At 41.8% G+C, this 21,163-nt stretch overlaps 3 protein-coding genes across 19 annotated transcripts in view; 2 read left to right on the plus strand and 1 right to left on the minus strand.

Annotated features, from left to right (window-relative positions):
• Positions 1-8,224, minus strand: part of LOC117768150 — a 21,659-nt gene extending 13,435 nt beyond the window's left edge. Inside the window, exons 1-3 of one of the 2 annotated variants that reach the window (XM_034596303.1) lie at positions 8,094-8,224; positions 7,812-7,868; positions 5,709-5,877 (exon numbers count right to left, since the gene is read on the minus strand). The gene's annotated coding sequence lies outside the window, so the exon portion shown is untranslated. Of the gene's footprint in view, positions 1-5,708; positions 6,086-7,811; positions 7,869-8,093 lie in introns of those variants that run through there. The other variant, XM_034596302.1, reaches the window with a different exon arrangement.
• Positions 8,225-8,414: 190 nt separating this feature from the next.
• LOC117768154 (kelch-like protein 20) lies at positions 8,415-17,128 on the plus strand. Its single transcript, XM_034596308.1, has 8 exons — positions 8,415-8,599; positions 8,880-9,004; positions 9,742-9,925; positions 11,335-11,478; positions 12,207-12,340; positions 14,009-14,220; positions 14,838-14,944; positions 16,241-17,128. Exons 1-8 carry the CDS (start codon positions 8,577-8,579, stop codon positions 16,296-16,298), a joined length of 987 nt encoding a protein of 328 aa, XP_034452199.1. The 5' UTR covers positions 8,415-8,576; the 3' UTR covers positions 16,299-17,128.
• A 135-nt stretch (positions 17,129-17,263) lies between these two features.
• si:dkey-21e5.1 (potassium channel subfamily T member 1) overlaps positions 17,264-21,163 on the plus strand; it is a 64,554-nt gene continuing 60,654 nt past the window's right edge. For 14 of the 16 annotated variants that reach the window (XM_034596281.1, XM_034596283.1, XM_034596288.1 and 11 more), the window contains exon 1: positions 17,264-17,925. In XM_034596281.1, coding sequence (XP_034452172.1) covers positions 17,859-17,925 — 67 coding nt within the window. In that variant the 5' untranslated portion in view covers positions 17,264-17,858. Of the gene's footprint in view, positions 17,926-19,822; positions 20,141-21,163 lie in introns of those variants that run through there. The other 2 variants (XM_034596289.1, XM_034596286.1) reach the window with 2 other exon arrangements.

Consider the following 21,163-nt stretch of genomic DNA (forward strand, 5'->3'; position numbering starts at 1 on the left):
TGGTGGAGGAAGTACTCATGCATTTTTTCCAAAGTAAAAGTATAAGGATGAAAATGTACATTGCTGCAGGAGTCTTCTGTTACCTGTGGGCTCTGATTGGCTCAGTGACTCTTATTATTGATTACTTTTAAAGAAATATGAAAAACAATGTCAACATGTAACTCAATGCATGTTAAAAATGTAGTTGAGTAGAAAGTACAGACAAATTTGGACGGTGAAGGTTAAAGAGCCTCATGTTCCACAGCCTCGATACTTCGACCCTCAGGACGTTAACCCCACGTGAAGAGAGGGGAATGGTTTCACTGGGAAGCTTCCAACACCAGGAATTAATCAAGTTTAACACAAAGTACATACAAATAGTTCAGAGTTTAAAGAAACTGCATATCATATATGCATATAAAACACCAGTTTAGCTCTGAATATATGATAATACACTTTATTTATTTATTTTGTTTATATGTAGCACTTTTCTTATGAATGTTACAAAGTGCATTACAAAGAAGAAATAATTATCATATTATTATTATTTATAAAGATCTGCAAAATTTGTAATTAATAGTAAAAGTGATTACTTCTAATGACTTAGGGTTTGATGGTCAAAGTTAACAGATTGTGTTTCATTTATTTTTGGGGGCTTGAACTGTTGTTTAGATTCTATAAGCAGATCTTTAGATTTGATATGAAGTTGTGATGTGTCGTTAACCCCTGTGAGCTCAGCCAGGTTTGCACGATGAAGCAATAAACCAAACTTCCTTCAATCATCCATCATGATTTTGTGGTGACGCACAGGCCTCTGTGAATAACACACAAAGGATTCTGTGTGAGTTATTAATCATAATTAATAAACCGTTCAGTGACTGTTTACGGAGCAACTTCAGCTCCTTCATCTTCCTCAGACTCAACAGTCGTGCATCTCACGTTTCTCTCTCCTTCTCGTGCCGGGTGGTGTTTGACATCCAATTTATTATTCAGAGGTTGATTGGAAACATCACCAAGTCCAAAAATGTATAGTGGATGCATGACAGAGCCAAACTGATCCCAGCTGCCATGTGTTCTCCTGCTTCTTGTAATAGGGTTGTTTCACCACTTGAGGGTGCAAGCAGACCGGGCCAGTGCTCCTCTGCTCTGTCGTGTTGCCTCGGTGCTCGCAGCAGAGTGGTCTGGCACTTTGTCTTGAAACTCTCCCTGTGCTCATGTTGTTCCTCTGGGGCTAATTACCTCGCTCCTCCTGAAGTGCTGCATCATCTGTTCCTGCTGTCAGACACTCAAACTTCTAATTAAGTGGAGTTTCCACTGAACCTGCAGCACACGATCCTTCTGAGACGCAGCACTTTGGTTCCTGCAAGGTTGCAGCACATGGCACAGGGGGAATATCTTCTTAAAAACTGCCTGATGCCTATTTCACACTGATTTCACATGAGAGGAATTGACCCCAACATGCAAAGTGCCACCTGATCCAGATCTGCACCAAAAACCAAAAGCGTTCTTCCTTGACCCATATCACATCCTTCTACCATGTTTTGTGGTTAATCCGTCCAGTAGTTGACAAATTTGCAAACAAATGCAGAAGAAAACATAACAGCGGAGGTAACAACTGTCAAATTAATATTACAACGACTCCACACTTCTCTAACTGCTTTACTGTCCCGACCAGACAAAGGCAGCTTCACCTGGATGCATCTTAACTGCTACACTATGTTCAGCACCACATATTTATCAAGATTAATTAAGAATATCGGCTTATTGCCCTATTCATGCACAATTAAAGCGAACATCAGTGACAAATGGCCTTTATTTTTCTTTATTTCCCAAAGATGCACAACTACGGTGTATATCTCAATTGCAGCTGTTATTTATTTGTTCTCCTCTGGCCCCAATATGAGGTCGGCCAGGGTACAAAGTACAAATAATTACATTTATTATAAGATGGATGGATATATTATAGGATGGATGTGCTGTGGAAAATCACATCCAAATTGTCATCTTTTCTTTACCCTCTGTGTCACCAATCCCTCGATTTTTCTGTGTTTTTAATCAGTTAAGTGTGTGTGTGTGTGTGTGTGTGTGTGTGTGTGTGTGTGTGTGTGTGTGTGTGTGTGTGTGTGTGTGTGTGTGTGTGTTTCTCCCTGCTTGTATTTATATTTGAAAGTTTTTTAATTCATTGCTCATCTTGACCAGAAACAAATACAAATCGTATCACATCTCATAACTTGTGTAATATTTCCTCACTGGGGGGGGTGTCTCAGGATTAGTGTCACATGAACGGGACCTTGTGTGAAACCATCTCGAGGTAACACAGCGTCCTTGTACACTTACAGTGAACGTGGCCCGTCCCATCTGTGCAGAGCAGCAGGAGAGCAGGAGCTGCCTCCAGCTGGAGACTGGTGGAGCCATGTGTTAATCTGGCTCCTTCTGCACCACACGGAGCAGGCTGCTGAGGGCCCGGCTCCAGGAAGAGAGAAACAAGCAGCCTTCATTATGACTAAGCTCCGTGATTCTGTTCATCGTGTCCGTTAGACATGAGCGATGGCTGAGAGCAGGAGTCTGAAGCTTTCTGTCCACAGCGTGTGAAGCTGCTGTGTCAGAACCAAACTGTGAAACCCCCCCCCCCCCGCTGGTGTTTGTGTGGCCACTCGCTGCCTCTAATGACACAATGTTTGTGTATTTGTTTTAACACAACAACAGAGCTTCTGCTTTAACTGCTTGAGTCGTAATCACCCATCTCTCCTGCACACTGAGGATCAGTGCTGCAGCCTGAGGGGGTCCAAGGTTTTCAAATGATAGTGAGGTTGAATTTTGCATGTGACCTGCAGAGCTGCAGAGATTTTAGAGATTGTCGTCCAACGACAGTAAAGTTCATGTCTCAAGCTCTCGTGTTTTTGTCATTTAACTACAGCAAGTATGAGTTTTATGGGTCCTTTTTTAGCTCAGTCTTCATACTTCAGTGTCACACCATTAGAATCCAGAAATTAAAGATTAGAGATTTCACTTTCTACCTCTACGCTGTCAATGCAACGTTGTTTGTGACTTTTCTCTGAAGGAAAACTACGTTATGATCTCCTGCTTCCTTAACTACGTCATTTTTGGAGCATGTAGGAAACGGGGATAGAGAGCACGGTCATAATTTGATGATACACAGTAGAACCGTGTGATGCATTTTCCTCTCATCTCTCATTATTCCCCTGTGTAAAGTAACGTAAAGGCAACACTTGCAGTTTTATGGCGGTGTGTGGGCTGGATGCAGGGCTCCTCTGAGACCGGTCTGGGAAGTCTGTGATGATGTGAATGTGATTACTAAGCCGCTGTGTTTCAGGCACACACACTAATGGACGCCTGCGTCGGCTTTGCTCTGCAGCTTTTCGAGCTGCCCACACTCAGGCTGCGAACAATCTGTCTGTTGTGGGTTCTGACGACGGCTGCTTGTCGATGGATTAGCAACGACGTGATTATAAACGTATTAATAATTCCTGTGTTGAAAAATTGAAATGCAAATGCAGAAGACAGACTCCAGGGTTGTTTGTGATATTTTAATGAAGTTGGTGAGAGAAACGAGTCAGAATGTGGATTTGAAATATGATAGTTGATCTGTGCGAGACTTCATCACTATGTTTAATGAGAGAAATCCATTGATTTAACATAGCACTGCATTATAAAACTATCAAACTACTGATGGACGGTTTAATAAAGAGGATTCAAGTTGATGCAGCAGCAGAACTTTTTATTCCATGCATCCTTCCTTCCTTTCTTTTCCCATTACCCACACTCTAATCTCTATTTAACAGATTCCTCATGTGAATATGCAGAATGTGTGGGGGGGGGGGGCGAGGGACAAGAGTTCTGGGGCCTGAAGCCTCCTGATTTCTGCTTTGACCGATCACGTTTGAGCGAAGCTTTGGTTGCCCACAGGGAATCAGTCCTTGTCGAGAATGAAAGTGGTGGAACACATTGAGCAAAATGCATCGGCTCTGGGCTTTTTTATGTATCAGGTACAGCTGTGAATAGAGATGAGCCCAAACTGTCGCTGTTTGTGTGGAGAAACAGTTGAAATGTGATGAAAGAAACTAAACAAAGACAGGGTCTTGGCCCAGATTTCCTTTGTCTACACTGGATCCCCCCAAAATATTGGCCAGTGACGACGAAGGCTAATTGGTCGGCAGACAATAGCCGAGGGGCTTTGAGATTGCCCACAATGCAACTCACCCCCTGTAAGTTCGGTCAGTAATGTGCGTGTGTTTCCGGAGTAGCGGCTAATTTAGCTTTAAATGTCCATCAAGCAGAGATTTACAGAGGCCTGGTAAATTCAATTGTCAGCTTTCAATCAGACGTGGCCATATGTCGTATAGATAGAAATAAGAAACAACGTTTAGTTCAACTGACTGACACTGACTCTCATTCGAGTACTGCACGACTTCTTTTTGGCCAACACAATCACACACTAAAGTTGTTATTGCCTTTTGTTCATGACCTTCTTTTTTGTGTATTTTAGATCTGGGCCTGTGACAAACATCTTAATCCTGCCTATAAGTGTTTTTTAAACTCTCCGTCCAAAATGTCAAGGACACATCTCTGCACTTTTCTCCACGCTCTCCGGCCTCCGAGCCTCCAGATCATCTGTCAAACATGTCACCGAGTGAGGCGGCGCAGCTGCTGACTTTATCGTGGCTCCTCTTCCTTCACCTTCATATCACTTTCTCCTCAACTGGGTTTGTGGGTCAACTGCAGCTCCTTTTTCTGTCTTCTTTTTTTACAACCGCGAGGAGAATGTGACGAGATCGTTCCAGGTCGACGGGGTCAAGGTCACCGAACGGGCTCAGTTTGTGTTCGTCTGGATCGAAGTGATTGACATGATTTTAGATTTCATTTGTGTATGAAGATAAATCACTGGTGGAGAGTTCCTTTTTTTTCCTCTCTAACCTCTTTAGGTTTCAATAACAGTAATTTAAGTTCAACAAGTGACCACGCAATATATTGTGCTAATTTATTAATGCATTTTGTAAAAGATAAATATCACATCAGACCCATATTGTCACTGTAGTCGTCCCATGTAACCGTGATCGCGAAAGTTGTTGCCTCAACACTTTGGAATATTCTCCGTGCCGATTTGGGTTGTGCAGTATAATTTAAAACCTTTAAAATAAAAACTGTAACAGAATTTAGTCGTACCATGTACATTGCATTTTGAGCGTTTTCGTGTGACTTCCTCTTTTCACAGTTTTTTTTATTGCATATATTTATTTTGCATCGATACTTTCATTTCATTTCTGTGAAAGCACTCTGTGACTTTGGTCCAAGAAAATTGCTTTATTAAATAAACTGCACTTACTTACTTACCAAATGGAATACAAATGAGGAAGTGTGCAAATCCAAAAAGACATATTCACATTAGTTATAAAACATACATTAAAGCTTGGTAGAGGAAGAACAAATTGCCTGAAGCTAAGTGACCTCCATAATGGCTTTTCCCTGCCTAAAACCTTTTTGTGGCTGTGCTACAATTTACTTAGACTCTAAATTTTCCATTTCCTGTAATAAAAAGTATATTCATGTCAGATTTCTTCAGTTGAAAAGATGAATCCATTTGTCTGATCCATTCTTCAGCATCAGCCAAATCTTACCCGGCAACACAAACACCCAACCAGCCTCCACGTTGGGGGGGGGGGGGGGGGGGGGGGGGGGGGGGGGGGGGTGACGTGATGAGGATCCCTTACATGGGTGCGGTGCAGCACGCCTCATTGTTGTGACATGTGTCAGGCAGGAAGTCCCCAGAGACAGCTGCAGGTGGGTTCACGTGTCAAGTGCCGGCTCTGAGAGGACCTGTGGCGTGTGAGAGGACAAATTCTTCCCTCGTGACCGACGCACTGTTCTGTAAACTCACGTCTGCCAGAAAAGACAGAGAGTCAGTTTCCCGGAGGCCGAAGTGATGAGTCTCTTGCAGACACATTTGTGCACGAGCCAAATTTCTGAGCGATCGTAAAGAAACACACAGACAATTTGTGAATTATTTCTTGTCAATCAAATGAGAACATTTGTAGAAACCTTCACCTAGGCCCTTATGAAAGCACATTTAAATCCATTAGAGCCAGATTTTCATTTAGACCTGCACCAAATTGCACACACTCGTAAATATCAGTACCCTCAACATGCCTGATTGTTTGTTTGATCCAGTTATTATTCTCTGAGAAATCAATAAAGGTTTTGAAAAATCTTGCAGTGTTAAAATAGTGATTTAAAAAATCCTGGATCCGCCCCCTGATCCCGATCCACACCAATCGGCATCTTTCCTGACCAATGGTCCTGGTATGTGCATCTCTCTTTGCAGATAAAATCCAATATGACCAGTTATGTAAAACAATACTTGTTTATTTTCTATATTATCGTCAAGTTCCATATCTTGGTTGTATTTGTGTGTTTTTTTTATATTTATAGTTATTTATATAAAACATTTTATGGTTAAACTGTAGAATATCAAACCTCAATGACCTTTTTTGTCTTGAAGGTTCGATAATGACATCTTTTGTGATATAATTATTATTATTGTATTGTTATCAAAAGGTTTTTACTCCCTAATATCAGTGACAGACATCTTCCCCCATAAATCAGTTCAACTGTATATTTCAGGGTGTGTTGGTATTCACCAGCTGTTACCAAGAAATAGATCTGATGCATCTGCTCCATAAGTCATTAAAATAACCGTCCTCTATTTCTAGATGTTAAATTTATGAGATGAAAATAAAAAGACAATTATGAAGCTGTTAAACGATGAATGAAAAGTGGTGTTTGATTCTAAATGTTTGTACTTTTGCATCCAGACTTCAGATGTCACTTATTTCACTCTTTATTGGAACCAGCTGTAGAAATGTCTGTTACTCTCCACCACTGGCTCCTGTTCACACTACACAGTATATTTGGCCCCTGTGTCAATTTTGATGTATTACTTTTAGAACGACTATTTTACTTTACTTTACTCTCACGTCGCTTGCTGCTCAGTTCCTTTGTTTTTCAATGCCCACTCTATCTAGCGATGCCAAGATGATTCCAGATCACGACAGCCCCCATTACTTACTTTGGTTTCTGAGTCGTAGTATTTTATATTGTAGTTATTACAACAAAAGGCTCCTTCAGCACCATCCACCACAGAATTAGACAACTGCTCCCAACTGTTTACATGAATAACTTGCTCATGGTCCAGACGATAGCCTGCAGGGGTTTTTTTTCATCTTCACATTCTTCATAAACCCTTGACCTCCTGAATATTTGTGATTTTACAAGCAAATGGCTCAAGTGGCCCCGGGCGGGAGGCTCCGGCCGAGCTGCCAAGGTCGCAAAGGGCCCGAATAAGAGCGGCCAGCCGGGCGGTTGGGTCTCACGCACTAAATCCTGACTCTGAGGGTGTTTGAGGACATTTCATGGGAACAAACTTTAATCATCACAGTGGAGCCTCAGGAGGAAACTCAACTACATCTGACTTTATACTGCAACACCTCAGAGCTGTTGGATTTACTCTGAAGGGCCCTGTCCTCCTGTTCTGCTCCAACTGGTCTGTCTGTTCTATCTATCTATCTATCTATCTATCTATCTATCTATCTATCTATCTATCTATCTATCTATCTATCTATCCATCCATCTATCTATCTATCTATACATCCATTGGACGGTTTCTGTTGGTCAGAGATATAAATACGGACGTTCTGAAGCAGAGGAAGTGTGAGAGGAATGAAGGAATGAAGGAATGAAAGAAGGGATGGAATGGATGAGTGATTTTGGGGAAGGGGGCTGACAGGGTCAGGTCAGACAGAAATGGAAACCTGGACCCTGTGGTGAAAAGGTGAAGACACATCCTCAGTATAAGAGCAGGGAAACCCCTTTACCTAAAAAGCACATGGAGAATGATTGTATTGTCTGCATCACTATATTTCAGGTGCTGATAAAAAAACAAGACTGACATTTATGTAAAAGCTGCAGAAAATCAAAACATTTTACAAGGTAAATAATAGAATAGAAACCTTCATTGTCATTGTATCATTAGAATACAATGGAATCAAAAAACAATAGACACATGCAGCCACATAGGTGAATAAATTCCATATCCATACATACATGCACATGATCACTGAAAAGTCTCCAAATAGCCTAAAAGTCTTAAAAATGCATAACAGTGTAAAATAAGAGTAAAATCATAGAGTTGTACTGTTTGTTTCGTGTGTTGGTTCAGAGTTTGAATGACAGATGACTGTGTGTCACCCACCGTGACACACAGCGGCCTTCGCTCGGTCTAAATTCTACACCAGTGACTCAGAGGCCACTGACGGCGTCTGAGCCTCAACTGGACATTCACACCTCCAAGGGTAAAGGAGTCTCTGGTTTCAGGCTGAGGAGAAGGTGGGATGATGCACTGAATCATAAAGTTTTTTTGGGGGAGGTTGGAGGGGGGAGGAGTACGATGCCAGAGCAGAACACTGAGAGAGTTGGGAGCAGAGCAGCAGTGTGAGACGTGACCCCCCGCTCACAGGAAGCTGCTGCACTGAGGCCGAAGCACAGATCTTTGTCTTTGACTCTGAGACGAGTGCAGATAAAACATGGGAGTGTACAATGAACAAGGGTAAGAACCTAAATCTTCTGTGTGCTGTTACAGAATATTTAACAGAGGGAAATGTTGACTTGAGGCTTGTTTTGCATAATTTAAATCAATAAATCCAATTTATGCTTTTTAAAATGTAATTCCTTATTCAGGATAAGATATATAAATTGTACATTGTGAATAAATCTAAAATTAAACATATAGTGAACATGAGAAATTCAGCTTTAAGGAAAGTTATGACTGAGATATGTCTCCAACTTGCTCACGTCTATTTAATTTGTTTTTTGTCTGTGTGTTGCAGAGAGGCCCTCGAGGCCCCAGAGCCCCAGCACATGCAGATCAAAGGGAGTAAGGGAGGGCCCCCCCTCCGCAGTCGCCCCAGCAAATCTCCGCCTAAAGACGCCGCAGATAATGTGATGTTCATGGGTCAGTTTGTACAAAGAGTTTCTGATTTAAAACATTTTTTTACTTCATGGTGCAACATGAGATCTTACATTATAAAGAGTGACATTAGAAACTAAAACAGAAGCAGGGACCATTTTAATCTAAATGTTCTAATGATTTTAAAGAGGCATTCGACAGTTTTTAATCTTTTCAATGCAAAGTGTGGATAAGGGATAGTTCTTCTGTCGCTTCATAAAATAATCTGATGACGTCATTCTCTTAGTTCGGATAAAATTTACAGAAAGTCTGAGAGAAATGTATCTTGGGAAATTATAATACAATAAAAATGTGGCTTTTAAAAGGAAATTAAAGACATATATTACATAGAGAATAAAAGGTTAATACATGTATAAAATGAGAATTATAAATGTGAAAGCAACATTGCAGTTTTTCTTTAATATGTTTTATACCTTTCAGTCGACTTTCCATCTTATTAGGTTTCTTATAATTTTGAGCTCACCTCCATCACACCTCGTCTTCCAAGGACCAGTCAGAAAAGTCAGAAACTCCTGGATTTATGCCTGAATTTGCCTCCTCAACTGTTTCTCATGCATTTAGAGAATCAGAAAAAATAAGATATGATTCTGAGACATTTGTCTAAATGTCTTTTTCCAGGTGCAAAGAAAGCGATTTACCTGGTGTTCACCACAAGTAGATGTAAAAGATGTGTTGATTGATCATCGTCATGAAGTAACGTGTGCCCTGTTTTGTTCTGGTAGTCGGGGGATGGACCCAAGATGATCCGTCCTGCTTGGTCGAGCAGTTCTGTCCCGAGTACAACGAGTGGAGATCAGCAGCACGTATGGTCAACAGCCGTGGATCTGTGGCTGTGTGCTCCCTGGAAGGAAAGATCTACGCTGTGGGTGGAGAGGATAAAATCAGATGTCACAGCAGTGTGGAGAGGTGAGAGACAGTTCAGCTTCAAAACACATCTTTCACTCACATTTCTGTGTCTTAATTTGGTAAATAATTATTACTCACACTTCAAATATAACATTTTATTATCACCGTAAGCTCTTCAAGGCTGTAAGAACCTTGCATCATCATGTTTTCCTTTTTTTGTCACACACTCTTTTGAATTTCACGTCCCAGTTGAATTCAAACATCAAACTGCTGAGTCTCTGTGTTGTTGTAATTGGAAATCGTTTATTTTGGTCCGTGTTTATTTCCTGGTATTTAAACTCACATAATTATCCATTCCTGTGCCACACACTATTTTCCACAGTCATGGGTATATGTGAGTAAGTGGTGATGGTTTGAAATACCAATCAGCTATTGAATAGTTACATAAGAGCTGCTTGGATCTGACAGCATTCATCTGTGGAGGAGGAAGTCATGTAAACGTTTTCTTGTCTCCAACAAGATAACAGCAACACAATAGAACATAGAACATAAAGGGCACAAAACATATAGATCCGATTTACACAGCCAAAAAGGTTGCAGCTGTATCCATCCATCATCTTTACCATTTAAATCCTTTGAGCGTTGGGACCCTGGAGACAAATAACCACTCACACTCATATTCACACCAAGATCCCTTTTTATTTGTTGTTGTAGTTCACATCTTTGAACACTAGAGGTCAGCATCAAAACAGAAATAAGATGTAGACCTTTTGACATTATAACTAAATCTCAATCATTATATTTATGAGGTATGCCCAAACTACTAAATCCTCATTTTACAGGATTTCTACACACACACACCCACACTCCCACACACCCACACACCCACACACCCACACACCCACACTCCCACACTCCCACACACCCACACACCCACACACCCACACTCCCACACACACACACACACACACACTCCCACACACCCACACTCCCGTTGCCCATTCTCCCACTTCCTCTGCTTCTCTTTATCTGACGTCTCGGAGGAACTGGCTCTGGCCCCAGTTCCCACAGTCACTCCTTCTCCAGCCCGTTCACCCCTTAATGATCGTCCCCGGCTGCCTGCAGACACTGACCTGAAGTTAAGGGTCTGAACCAGCCAGCTCTCATTTGGGTTACTGGAGTGCACCTATTGTCTGAGGGACGCTTTCAGCCCTTGTGACTTTTTAGGATGAATTTTTGACGTGTCAGGCAAAACAAATGACCAATTATAAAGAAGAGATGGGTTTTTTGTTGTTGTTGTTGTTCCTTTTTTATATCTAATTGCCTTGAGCTGGGAGGTAAAAAATGGCCTTCAAGCAGTGAGGAAACAAAACACTTGAGAAATATGTGTTTTCTATGTTTGACTTGACGCTGATTTCACTATCCAGCAGAACTTTGACATCCCCTCTCCTCGACCTCCGCCCCCACAGGTACAGCCCAGACACAGACAGCTGGAGTACAGATGTAGCACCCTTGAGCAGCCCCCGCAGCGGCGTGTGTCTGGTGGCGATGGACGAATACCTGTTTGCTGTTGGAGGACACGATGGCATAACGGCTATGAGCACCGTGGAGAGGTAGAATGGCACGAGTCCTGCTGAAGATCTCACAAAATGACCCGTTCCTCTTCGTTATCACTGGAAACAAAAAGGAACGTGTTCAAGACGTCTCATCCAGATTGAATGTCACTTTTAACAATCTCATAAAATGGACTGAATTTATATCGTACTTTCCCCGTTTCACCAATGACCCAAAGCGTTTAATAGTGAAAGTCAAATTTACCCATTCACACACAAACCATCTATACACTGCGGTTTATCTATCACACACCATCTATACACACTGCGGACACAGCTGTTAGAGGCAATTTTGGTTCAATATCTTGGCCAAGGACACTTTGGATTGCAGCTTAAAGGATCCGGGGATCGAACCAAAAAGAAAATCTCTCCGTCAATAGTTTTCTCTTTTTGAAAAGAAGAAAAACATGTTCACAACAGAAATTCAATTTCTCCAATTCCACCTAGTTCTGTTTTCAGCTTTGTGTCATTTGAGGAAACGTCCTTGTTTGTGTCATACACGACAAAATACCTCCTTTAAAAAATACCCATGATAATAAAGTGGAACCAGTAGCCTGCGTCTGCTCTGTACATCTCAATGTTAATTCCCCAACACCTCACATCACTTTGAAAGCAGTCTGACTCAGAGGAAGCAAAAAATAAATAATGAATTTGTGTTATGCAAACATTGAATGATTGACAGCCCGCTTGTCAAACTGGTCGTGCTTACCTTTGTGTCGTTGCTCCAGGTTTGATCCCCAAATGAACGCGTGGAGCAAACAGGCCCCGATGCTGAGCAGACGAGCCGGAGCAGCGGCTGCTGTGCTGGACGGTCACCTGTATGTGATCGGGGGGAATGATGGAGACATGGCTCTGAGCTCAGGTGAGAGACGAGATCGGACATAACAGACGTAAAAGTGTCAACAAATGTGAGGGGCGGTGGCCAGAAGGTCGGTGGTTCAATTCCTGGCTCTTCCAGTCCATACGAACCCCAAATTGTCTGTGAATGGGTGAATGGGGCTTGTTGTTTAAAACAGTTTGGGTTGTCATTAAAACTAGGGAAGCACGATATATATACGGTCAATTTAAAGATGTTATCAATCAACTGGTTAGTCCATAGAAAATAAGAAAATAGAAAAAAACACCTATCACAAATGTTCAGTTCTCAATTCGAGGTCTTAAAAGTGCTGTTTTGTCCGAGTATTACCAGTTCAAATCTAAATTTATTCAAATGACAAAGCTATAAAAACAGAAAAATCCAAATAATCGTCACACTTCGGAAGCTGGTATCAACAAATGTCTGACTAAAAGTTCCGGCGCTTCTCTAAAATCCCCATTGCGACGATATAAAGTTTAATTACATGCACTTAAATTTAATAGTCTGCCAGTGCTTGTTCAGTTTTTATGTGTTAATGTGACTTGCTAGAAGTGGCACAAATTATCCAGAGCACATTTTCAAAAAAAGAACCAGTAGAGGTTTCAGAAGTGCTCCACCAACTATTCCCTTACATCCAATCGAGCTGCACCAAATGCTACACACTCGTAGCAGTTGCCTAAATGTGCCTGGGTTTTCCAATCGAGATCCATGAATTATTCACTGGGAAAACAGTGAAAATGGCAAAAAACAAACCTGATCTCATAATGTTAAAGAAATAGACAAAAATATCCTTCCACCAAGTTTTGGGGTGACACGTCTGACTGACAAACATACGATTAAAACAAAACAAAAAGCTTCTCGGCAGAGGTACTGATAAGCCGGCAAACCCGGTTATAATTTATTAATTTGGGAATTCATGCTCACAAATAGCTCAATAAGTTATTATGTTAAATGACTTGTTCCCACCATTACTTATAATGAATAATCTCAGGCCTTAAGTCACACATTACAACAAGCTTCACCTTATATTTTCTGCCAGTGTCCCACACACACGTCTAACTGTAGTTGTGAGGACATTCATTGACATAATGCATTCTCTAGCCAAAATTGGCCCTCATAACTATAGATAGACATGCGCGCGCACACACACACACACACACACACACACACACACACACACACACACACACACACACACACACACACACACACACACACACACACACACACACACACACACACACACACACACACACAAATTCTTGTCCCCTTGACCTTGCCAAAGATAAACAAGGGTTATGTTTTGCCATCACTTGTCACTGACGACTATTTCAGTCTGTGAGAAATGCACGTCAGTAAAATTCCCACAACCTTTTTTTGTTCAAGTGCTCGCAAAAATGGTTGGGAATCCCGGTATTTCATCATTTTAAAAAGACCTCAATTTAAAAAGTAAATATATATGAATATCATTGGGATTCTGCTTTCAGACAGACTTTTCTAACTTTCTAAGTACAGCTAAAGTTGCATTAGATCAATAAATCCTGTATAGTTTTGTATATAAATATAAGCTCTGGTTGTCTGTGAGGTACTGTTACTCATGCAGTGTGTATAGTTGTGTATTATATGGTATATATGGCCTCATCTGGCTTCTGCTATCCTCTAAATGTTCCCCAGTGGAGCGGTACAGTCCGGTAGATGGTACCTGGTCGATATGCGCCCACATGCGGAGTCCCAGGGAGAACGCCGGATGCACCGTGTACCTGGGACATATCTACGTGTCCGGGGGCAAAGACGAGCTGAGCCTGGAGCTGTGTGAAGCCGAGAGGTTCCACCCCGACACCATGAGGTGGTCCCCGGTGAAATGCATGAGGAGCAAGAGGGACAGCGTGAGTAATGGCTGAGATCAGAAGTCAGGGCTCCACGCTGATTTAATATCCAGGGTATATTTACATGCAAATAGCTAAAACAGGAAAGAGAGAGAGGAGAGAAGGGACTGAGGCAAGGGTGTTGTTTTTGTTGGTATATTTTGAATAATTTAAAGGTTTGACCCGATGATGCACAAGGTCACAGTTATTGTTTATTTATTTACCCTGAGGGGCACATGGGTGTCTGTAGTAACAAACATTTCATCACAATCCATTCATCACTTATTCACTCACAGTGATGCCAGAGGAGAATCTTTTGAGGTGTCATCCTGGATAAGTGAAAGTGAAGTTTTTGCCCTGCTGGTGGCGCCAAATAAAAAATCCACGATGAATATCAACTGTTTCTTAAACTCTTTCAATTTGGACCAGTACAGTAAATCAACATTTCCAACCACATTGATCCATGTTGAAAGTACATGATGATACTCTGTACTAGTTTCACTCGATAAGAAAACCCCTGGGATGGTTTGCAAAATAGTAAAAACAACAAATCTATTTCATTAAACGCACATATTGTATGATTTAAACTAACCTGTTGATACTTTTTATTTTTCTTGTACCTGTGTTTTGTGCTTCAGATGTCCCTGGTTGTGTTCAACGGGTCCCTGCTGGCTGTGGGAGGCTCTGACGGTGTCACCAATCTGAAAACAATAGAAGTTTACAGCCATGAAACCAACTCGTGGAGGTAAAACCAAAATAAACTCATCAATCACCCAAAGAATTAACAGTTTCTTATAGTGTGGTTTGCAGGAAACATAGAAGCTTTCAAAAAAAGGTTGGAGTGTCGCTTTAAAAAAAGGTTATGAATTATGTCAATGTTGTGTATAATGACTTAGCAATTTAGCCAGAACGTCAATTTACAGCTTTCTTGCCTCAAAGGAAGTAAATGAAGCCTTGGAAGTCAAACGTAAACATTTTCTACGCATGTCCCCACTTTAGTTGATTCCATCGGTCTGTGCAAGGAAAGTGTTGGAACAATCTGTGTCTATAAACCCTCTGATGCACTATTAGAAAAATACTCTCCTGCAAGGAAGTAGAGCTGTAAATTGATGTCAGAAAGTGAGGAGGGAAAACAGAGAGGTCAGGGGTTCATGCTACAGCGAGATAATGACCCGGAGGAGCAGCACAGGCGCCACACTGAAACCCCATGAAGCCGGTTTAAGGTTAACTATAAAGAAATTGGAAGAAAAGCAAGAAGCGCAAATAACATTTGTGGGATTTTCTGCAGCAGCGATTAACTTTACCAAAAAATGTTTTATTCCCATTGTAGGAAGAGAAAGGGTGTTCGAAATGAATCCTGAATTTGATTTGACAGGATTCCATTAATCCCATCAAATCAAACCCTTATCATTTATTCATTCAGTGCTTTATATCAGATACGCTTCGACATTACACTATTTAATCTTCAGAAACAACTGGAGATACTACATCCAGTATTTTAGCAACAGGTTCTGCCCCAGTTTTTTTAACAGCAGGTTAACTAAGTCAGGGTGAGTTCAATCATAAATAATTGTTGTCTACACTTGGATTGTGAACACTTATGGGGAAGTAAAAAGTTTAAATTATTCACAAGTATTTCAATTATTTACAATATTAGTGTGAAATCATATTGGATGCAGTGTGGTGCCGAAAAAAGTGCTGACTCATGAAACATTTTCTTCAAAAAAGTGTCATCCAATGTAATCGCTCCCGCTCATTAAAATATAAATGTAATACTTAGTCTAATTAATTTCGTACGTATCTTTTCCGTTATGATACAGCTGTCAAATGGATTTCAAGGTTTGCAACAGAAAAAGCCTAATTTGTGTAAAGACAGTCTGCTGCTTACAGCCAGACAAATACACAGACAAATACACAGTCACTTTGTGATTCATGCACCAAGCTGTACGTACTGTATGTATTTTATATATTATATATGCCTTCGGGCTGCTTGCTAAATCGGAGTGCTTCACTGGGTCTCGCTGTCTCCATCTGTTTTTAGACACTTTGGAAGCATGAAGAGCAAGCATCCAGGAGGCAGAGTGGCTGTTCTGTGCTGATACTCCGCAAACGCTCCTGTTACGTCAACAGGACAGAGGTGTTGGAGAGAGAGAGAGTCTAATGGATGTATACGCCGCCGGTGTCCAGGACACATTGTGAAACGTTTCCAGTATAAAGCAGCATAATGACTGAATAATTAAAGAGTTCAGTCCAAAATGAGACATCCCTGCATTAGCCGGAGAGCTGGCATCTGCGGCTCAGGAAACGACTGTGGGCACTGAGGTGAAGTTTATTATAGACTAACAGGTTACCATTTTCTGTTGTGGGTCTTTGTTATGTATCTACATTATAAGACAGATTTCTTCTATAGAGATGAACCAGTGGAAAATACAGTTCTGGTGCATTCCCCCATGAGAACAGAGCAAATTTGGGACTTGCAGCCTTTCAAACACAGACTGACATTTTATTAGACAAAGATAATCAGTGTGAAATTAAGAAAAGGGGTTTAAAGACAGAGGTTCTCATTTATTTTCTCAGTCAGGGACCCACTCATGTATTTCTCCCTTGGAATAATACGATATAGACAATATTTTTTAACAGTTACGAGACAGAACAAGGCAAGATATTAATGTAAATGAAATATATTAAACATGTATTGAAAATATTTTCATTGTGTCAACACAGAATACCCAAATATCATGATAATTTTAAATGTGGAAATTCTTCATGGACTGTCACGGACCCCCGTTTGAGAACCACATGTGTGCCAATTGTATATTTTTTATTTTATTGTATACGATACACGATTGTTTATACTATTGTGTAGTGATGCAAAGAGATGAAATGAAGAGTAAAGACGGATTTAATGCAGGTTTTTGGGTGAAAGAAAGTTCAGGATTTGGATGCCAGAATGATTATTATAGGAAAGTAGTGATTTAACCTTGGTATATTGTACAAGGAGGCTTTGAAGATGGACGACTTGGGAGGCTGTTGGAAGTGCAACCAGTGTACTGAGTGTTTTAAAGTACATAGAGATATATGGAACAGATGGGTTTTATATGAAATTGCTCCAGTAAGTTTGAGATATGTTTGACTCTTTCATTTATTTCTTTGTCTTTGAAATGTCCATCCTAACCATATATGACACATTTTGCGTGTGAATCAGTTTCTGTGACTTCCTGCCACCATACTGGAAATTACCCTTGACTGAGACTATGCAACAAATCATTTATCTAAAGTAAACATTCACAAAATGGATTTTCAAATAAAAAATCAGCCAGATCGAGTTGCGGTGAAATAGAAAGACAGAGAGCAATCTGTGGGAATAAAGATCCTGAGCGAGATAAGGAGACAAGCCGGTGAGTGAGATGTGACTGCTGGCATGGGAAAACATATAAGTAGCTTGTGTGGGCTTTAAAACGATGACGCTCAGAGCTCTTCCCCCTGGAGAGTTATGGGCTGAATTGTGGGGAGGCTGAGCGCAAGGAACGCACACACACAGAGCAACGCTGAGCATCGCTGAGCAACGCTGAGCAACACAGAGCTTTATTCTCCTGCAGACGCGCACACACGAGCCGGCGGCATCTCCTCCAACCGTGCCTCTGTGAGCACATCACAGCATGAATATTTATTTCAATTTGAGAGGGACAGTTAAGAGGCCATTAGCAGAGGACAGAGCTGTTGCAGGTATGTTTGAACAGAAAAAAAACTATGTGTTGTCTCGTGAGATATTGTGATTTGTAGAAGTTGTCAAGACTTGGCATGCTGTGTGTAACCCTCCCTTCCCTGGTGTTGGATTTTTAGGGAATTATGGGAAGGACGTAATAAATAACTTATGATTTAAGCTGCTGTTGTGGTCTGATTCCAGCGCAACAGTGTACAGGCTATTCAAAGCCTGTATGCGACAGAGGCATGGTTTTGGTGACTGGTATTAGAGTGGTACAGCAATATATTCCTTCATTGTTACGGACATGCAGCAGGAAAGCAAAGTTACTCTTTCTACATCTGATGAGGACACAGACACATGACTGACACTGGAATTTCCCCCTTAGACTTTTGCTTATGAAACATAGGGAGTCTGCATTTCATTCATTTCATAAAACCACCGTCTTGCAATGTAGAAATCACAGACGCAGAATCATAGTTAGTTAGATAGTAGAGATATTTTCTTTCTATATTTTCTCATGCAATGTTTTTATTGGTTTCTCAATAGTTGCTTTATTGGGACTGCTTGTTGTATTACTGTGACCGATCTGCCATGGTTTATTGTGCTACGATTTTATACTGATTCTATGGCTCAAAGCTAAATTGGAGTGGTTGTAGCTTCACTCATCATCTACTCACCACTGTGCCGGTGGATGCAGTGGGTGAAGTGTTCGAGTCCACACGACACTTTTGGAGTCTCGGGGGTAAACAGCCTTGCAGCCAAATCCAATACAATCGAAGTAACTGGTGACATAAAAACAGAAACTGCTCCTGTGGTGTCGTCCAAGTGTCCGTAAGCCCCGGCATTCAAATTCAACTCGAAACAGCCTCATTTACTCCATGTTTTTAGCCTAAATGTTCGCTGATATCGTCCTAGTTACTGCTGCTGTTCTCACAAGAGCTGGTGAGAGCAAGAGCAGCTCTTTGGAGACTGTGGAGAGAAAAAGACCTCCCTCATTAACTGGAGGAAATCAGTGTGGGGGCGGCCGTCTGCCTCGACCGGTCGGGGTGAGCGGAGAAAGATGGAGACGAGAGGAGATGTGGGTGTAAAAGAGGAGAGAGAGGAGAGAGAGGAGAGAGGAGAGAGGAGAGAGAGGAGAGAGAGAGAGAGACCAGGAACAGACTGGTTGTTATAATGAAAATAATAATCTACAGTTGTACCTTAGCGTCATCAGGTGTTTCGGCGTTTTAATCGGAATAACGTTAAAAGCCGAACCTGAGGTTACGCTAAGGCTAAAGGTAAATCTGTAATTATTGTATGAAAGGTAGTTTATTATTATTATTATTACATACAGTCTATGATCAGGCTTCATTTTGAGGTAGAAGGCGAAGCTCCCTGTAGGTGAGTTCAGGTTGTGGAATGGACGCCTTCCTCCTCCTCCTCCTCCTCCTCCTCCTCCGCCTCCTCCCATGAAGGATGGAGATGCTGATGCTGACAGAGGATTATGGAAACCAGGGGCACAAGCAGCGGCACTAATGGCGACTCCAGGTGGGCGGAGTGTGACGGGAGAACAGCTGGAGACAGATGCGGAGCCAAGTGGCATCGAGTTTTTATCTTCCTCCGCCACGCGATGTAGTTCGCCAGCGGTGGCGGAAACAAAGTTGTTGCTAGGCGACAGTGAAGTCAGGCGTCGCGCACTGATATTCAAATTAACTGTCAGGTGTGCGATAAATTACAAACCGCGCTGGAGGCGTGTCAGCCAATCAGAGCCGAGGACCGGGACTCGCTCCTTCTTCTTCTCTCCTAGACTTTTAACAAGCTAACATGCTAACATGCTAGCAGCGGAGGAGCTAACTATGTTCGGAGGCTCCTGTGCGGACTGAGCCGATTTAAGCTAACTCCTGCAGGAGCCCGGTTAGCCACAGGACCGCTCCACGCCTCCTCCTCCTCCCCCCCGCTGCGAGTCACACGTGATGACGGAGCTGCTGTCGCGGGGACGCGGTGTTGATGAAGATGATGATGATGATGATGTTGGGAAACGTCCTCTGGCTCACGGGCGGTGCTGTGTGAACATTGTTCGGAGGTCCTCGGAGCCGAGCGCGTGTTAACGATGATGGGACCCCGGTCGTTGACGGGAGCAGAGCCAGGTAACCGAAGTCCGAGAGGAGTCCTCAGGGAGGGGAGGGGGGGGGGGCACTTTACTCCGGTTTTAAACTTTATATACTTCAGCCTGTGCATTGGAAGATCTTATGGAAGGTAGCTGCCATTCAAACTTACAGGAATTCACGTTTGTGTCGCTCTGAAAGTGAAGTTTAAAATTGGGGAACTTCAATGTTTACTCACTTAAATACCTTAACATCAATGTTTAGTTTTGCGATGGTGCTCAAATGGGATTTAATGGCAAACTTCCAGTTCACGTGCATTGCTTTCAGTTGTATTTATCTGCGTGGTGCCCCCCTGTGGATTGATCTAATTTGAATTGCAGATGTGTTGAATGGGTTAATGAGTGATAATGAAACTGTCAGATCTGGAGAGACAACGCTGTGGACCATGACTCTGCAGCCTGTGTTATACATGTGAATCCTCTCTGCAGGCTTTGTCTTAGTATCAAAGTTTTATTTGAACACGGTGAAGTGTTTCGGAGACAAATACTTTGACCCAACGAGACCCTGTCGGTGCTCAGAGGACATGTTCTGATTGTCAGATCACAGATCGTCATGTTTAAGATATTGCGATGGTACCAGGTCTCTGCATTGTCAGGTTCTGCAAAGGCAACATCCACATTGGGCAGCTTTGTAATAAGTTTGAAGAAAAGTGTTGATTCACAGTCATTATTATTATTATTATTATTATTGGGCTTTTTTCCCCCCGGTTCATTTTGATCTAACCACATTGGGTTCTCTCAATCACTCAGAGTTGCATTTTAGATTTGTCCTGCCTGCATTTGTCCTCACTTCCTCTGTCTCCTTTGGTCTGAATCTTTGGTATTTTCTCCATTAAATGGAGACAGTATCCTACAGGGAGCATCTCTGTTATTGTGGTTACATTGCCTCATCCATTAAATCAGATCCTGAAGGCTGCAGACTCTGGATTTATTTTTTTTATAGGTGATGAGGCTTATTTTACTCGCACGGAGGAGGATGTTTTTCTGTTAATCTTGTCACCCGGTTCTCTTTCACCTCTCCTTTTCTTTTTAGTAAAGGACACATTGAGGACAGTGTTTTTTACTGCTCTCCTCTCCAGCGCACCCATCAACTCCCCAATCGCTTTCCTGCGCTG

The sequence above is a fragment of the Hippoglossus hippoglossus genome, chromosome 9, assembly GCF_009819705.1.
Source record: "Hippoglossus hippoglossus isolate fHipHip1 chromosome 9, fHipHip1.pri, whole genome shotgun sequence".
In the NCBI taxonomy this organism is placed as follows: Eukaryota; Metazoa; Chordata; class Actinopteri; order Pleuronectiformes; family Pleuronectidae; genus Hippoglossus; species Hippoglossus hippoglossus.

Coding starts and splice junctions, on each gene's coding strand:
- LOC117768154 (XM_034596308.1), top strand. CDS start 8,577: ATGGGAGTGTACAATGAACAAGG. Junction 9,005..9,741: donor AGATAATGTGATGTTCATGG/GTCAGTTTGTAC, acceptor TTGTTCTGGTAG/TCGGGGGATGGACCCAAGAT. Junction 12,341..14,008: donor AGACATGGCTCTGAGCTCAG/GTGAGAGACGAG, acceptor AATGTTCCCCAG/TGGAGCGGTACAGTCCGGTA.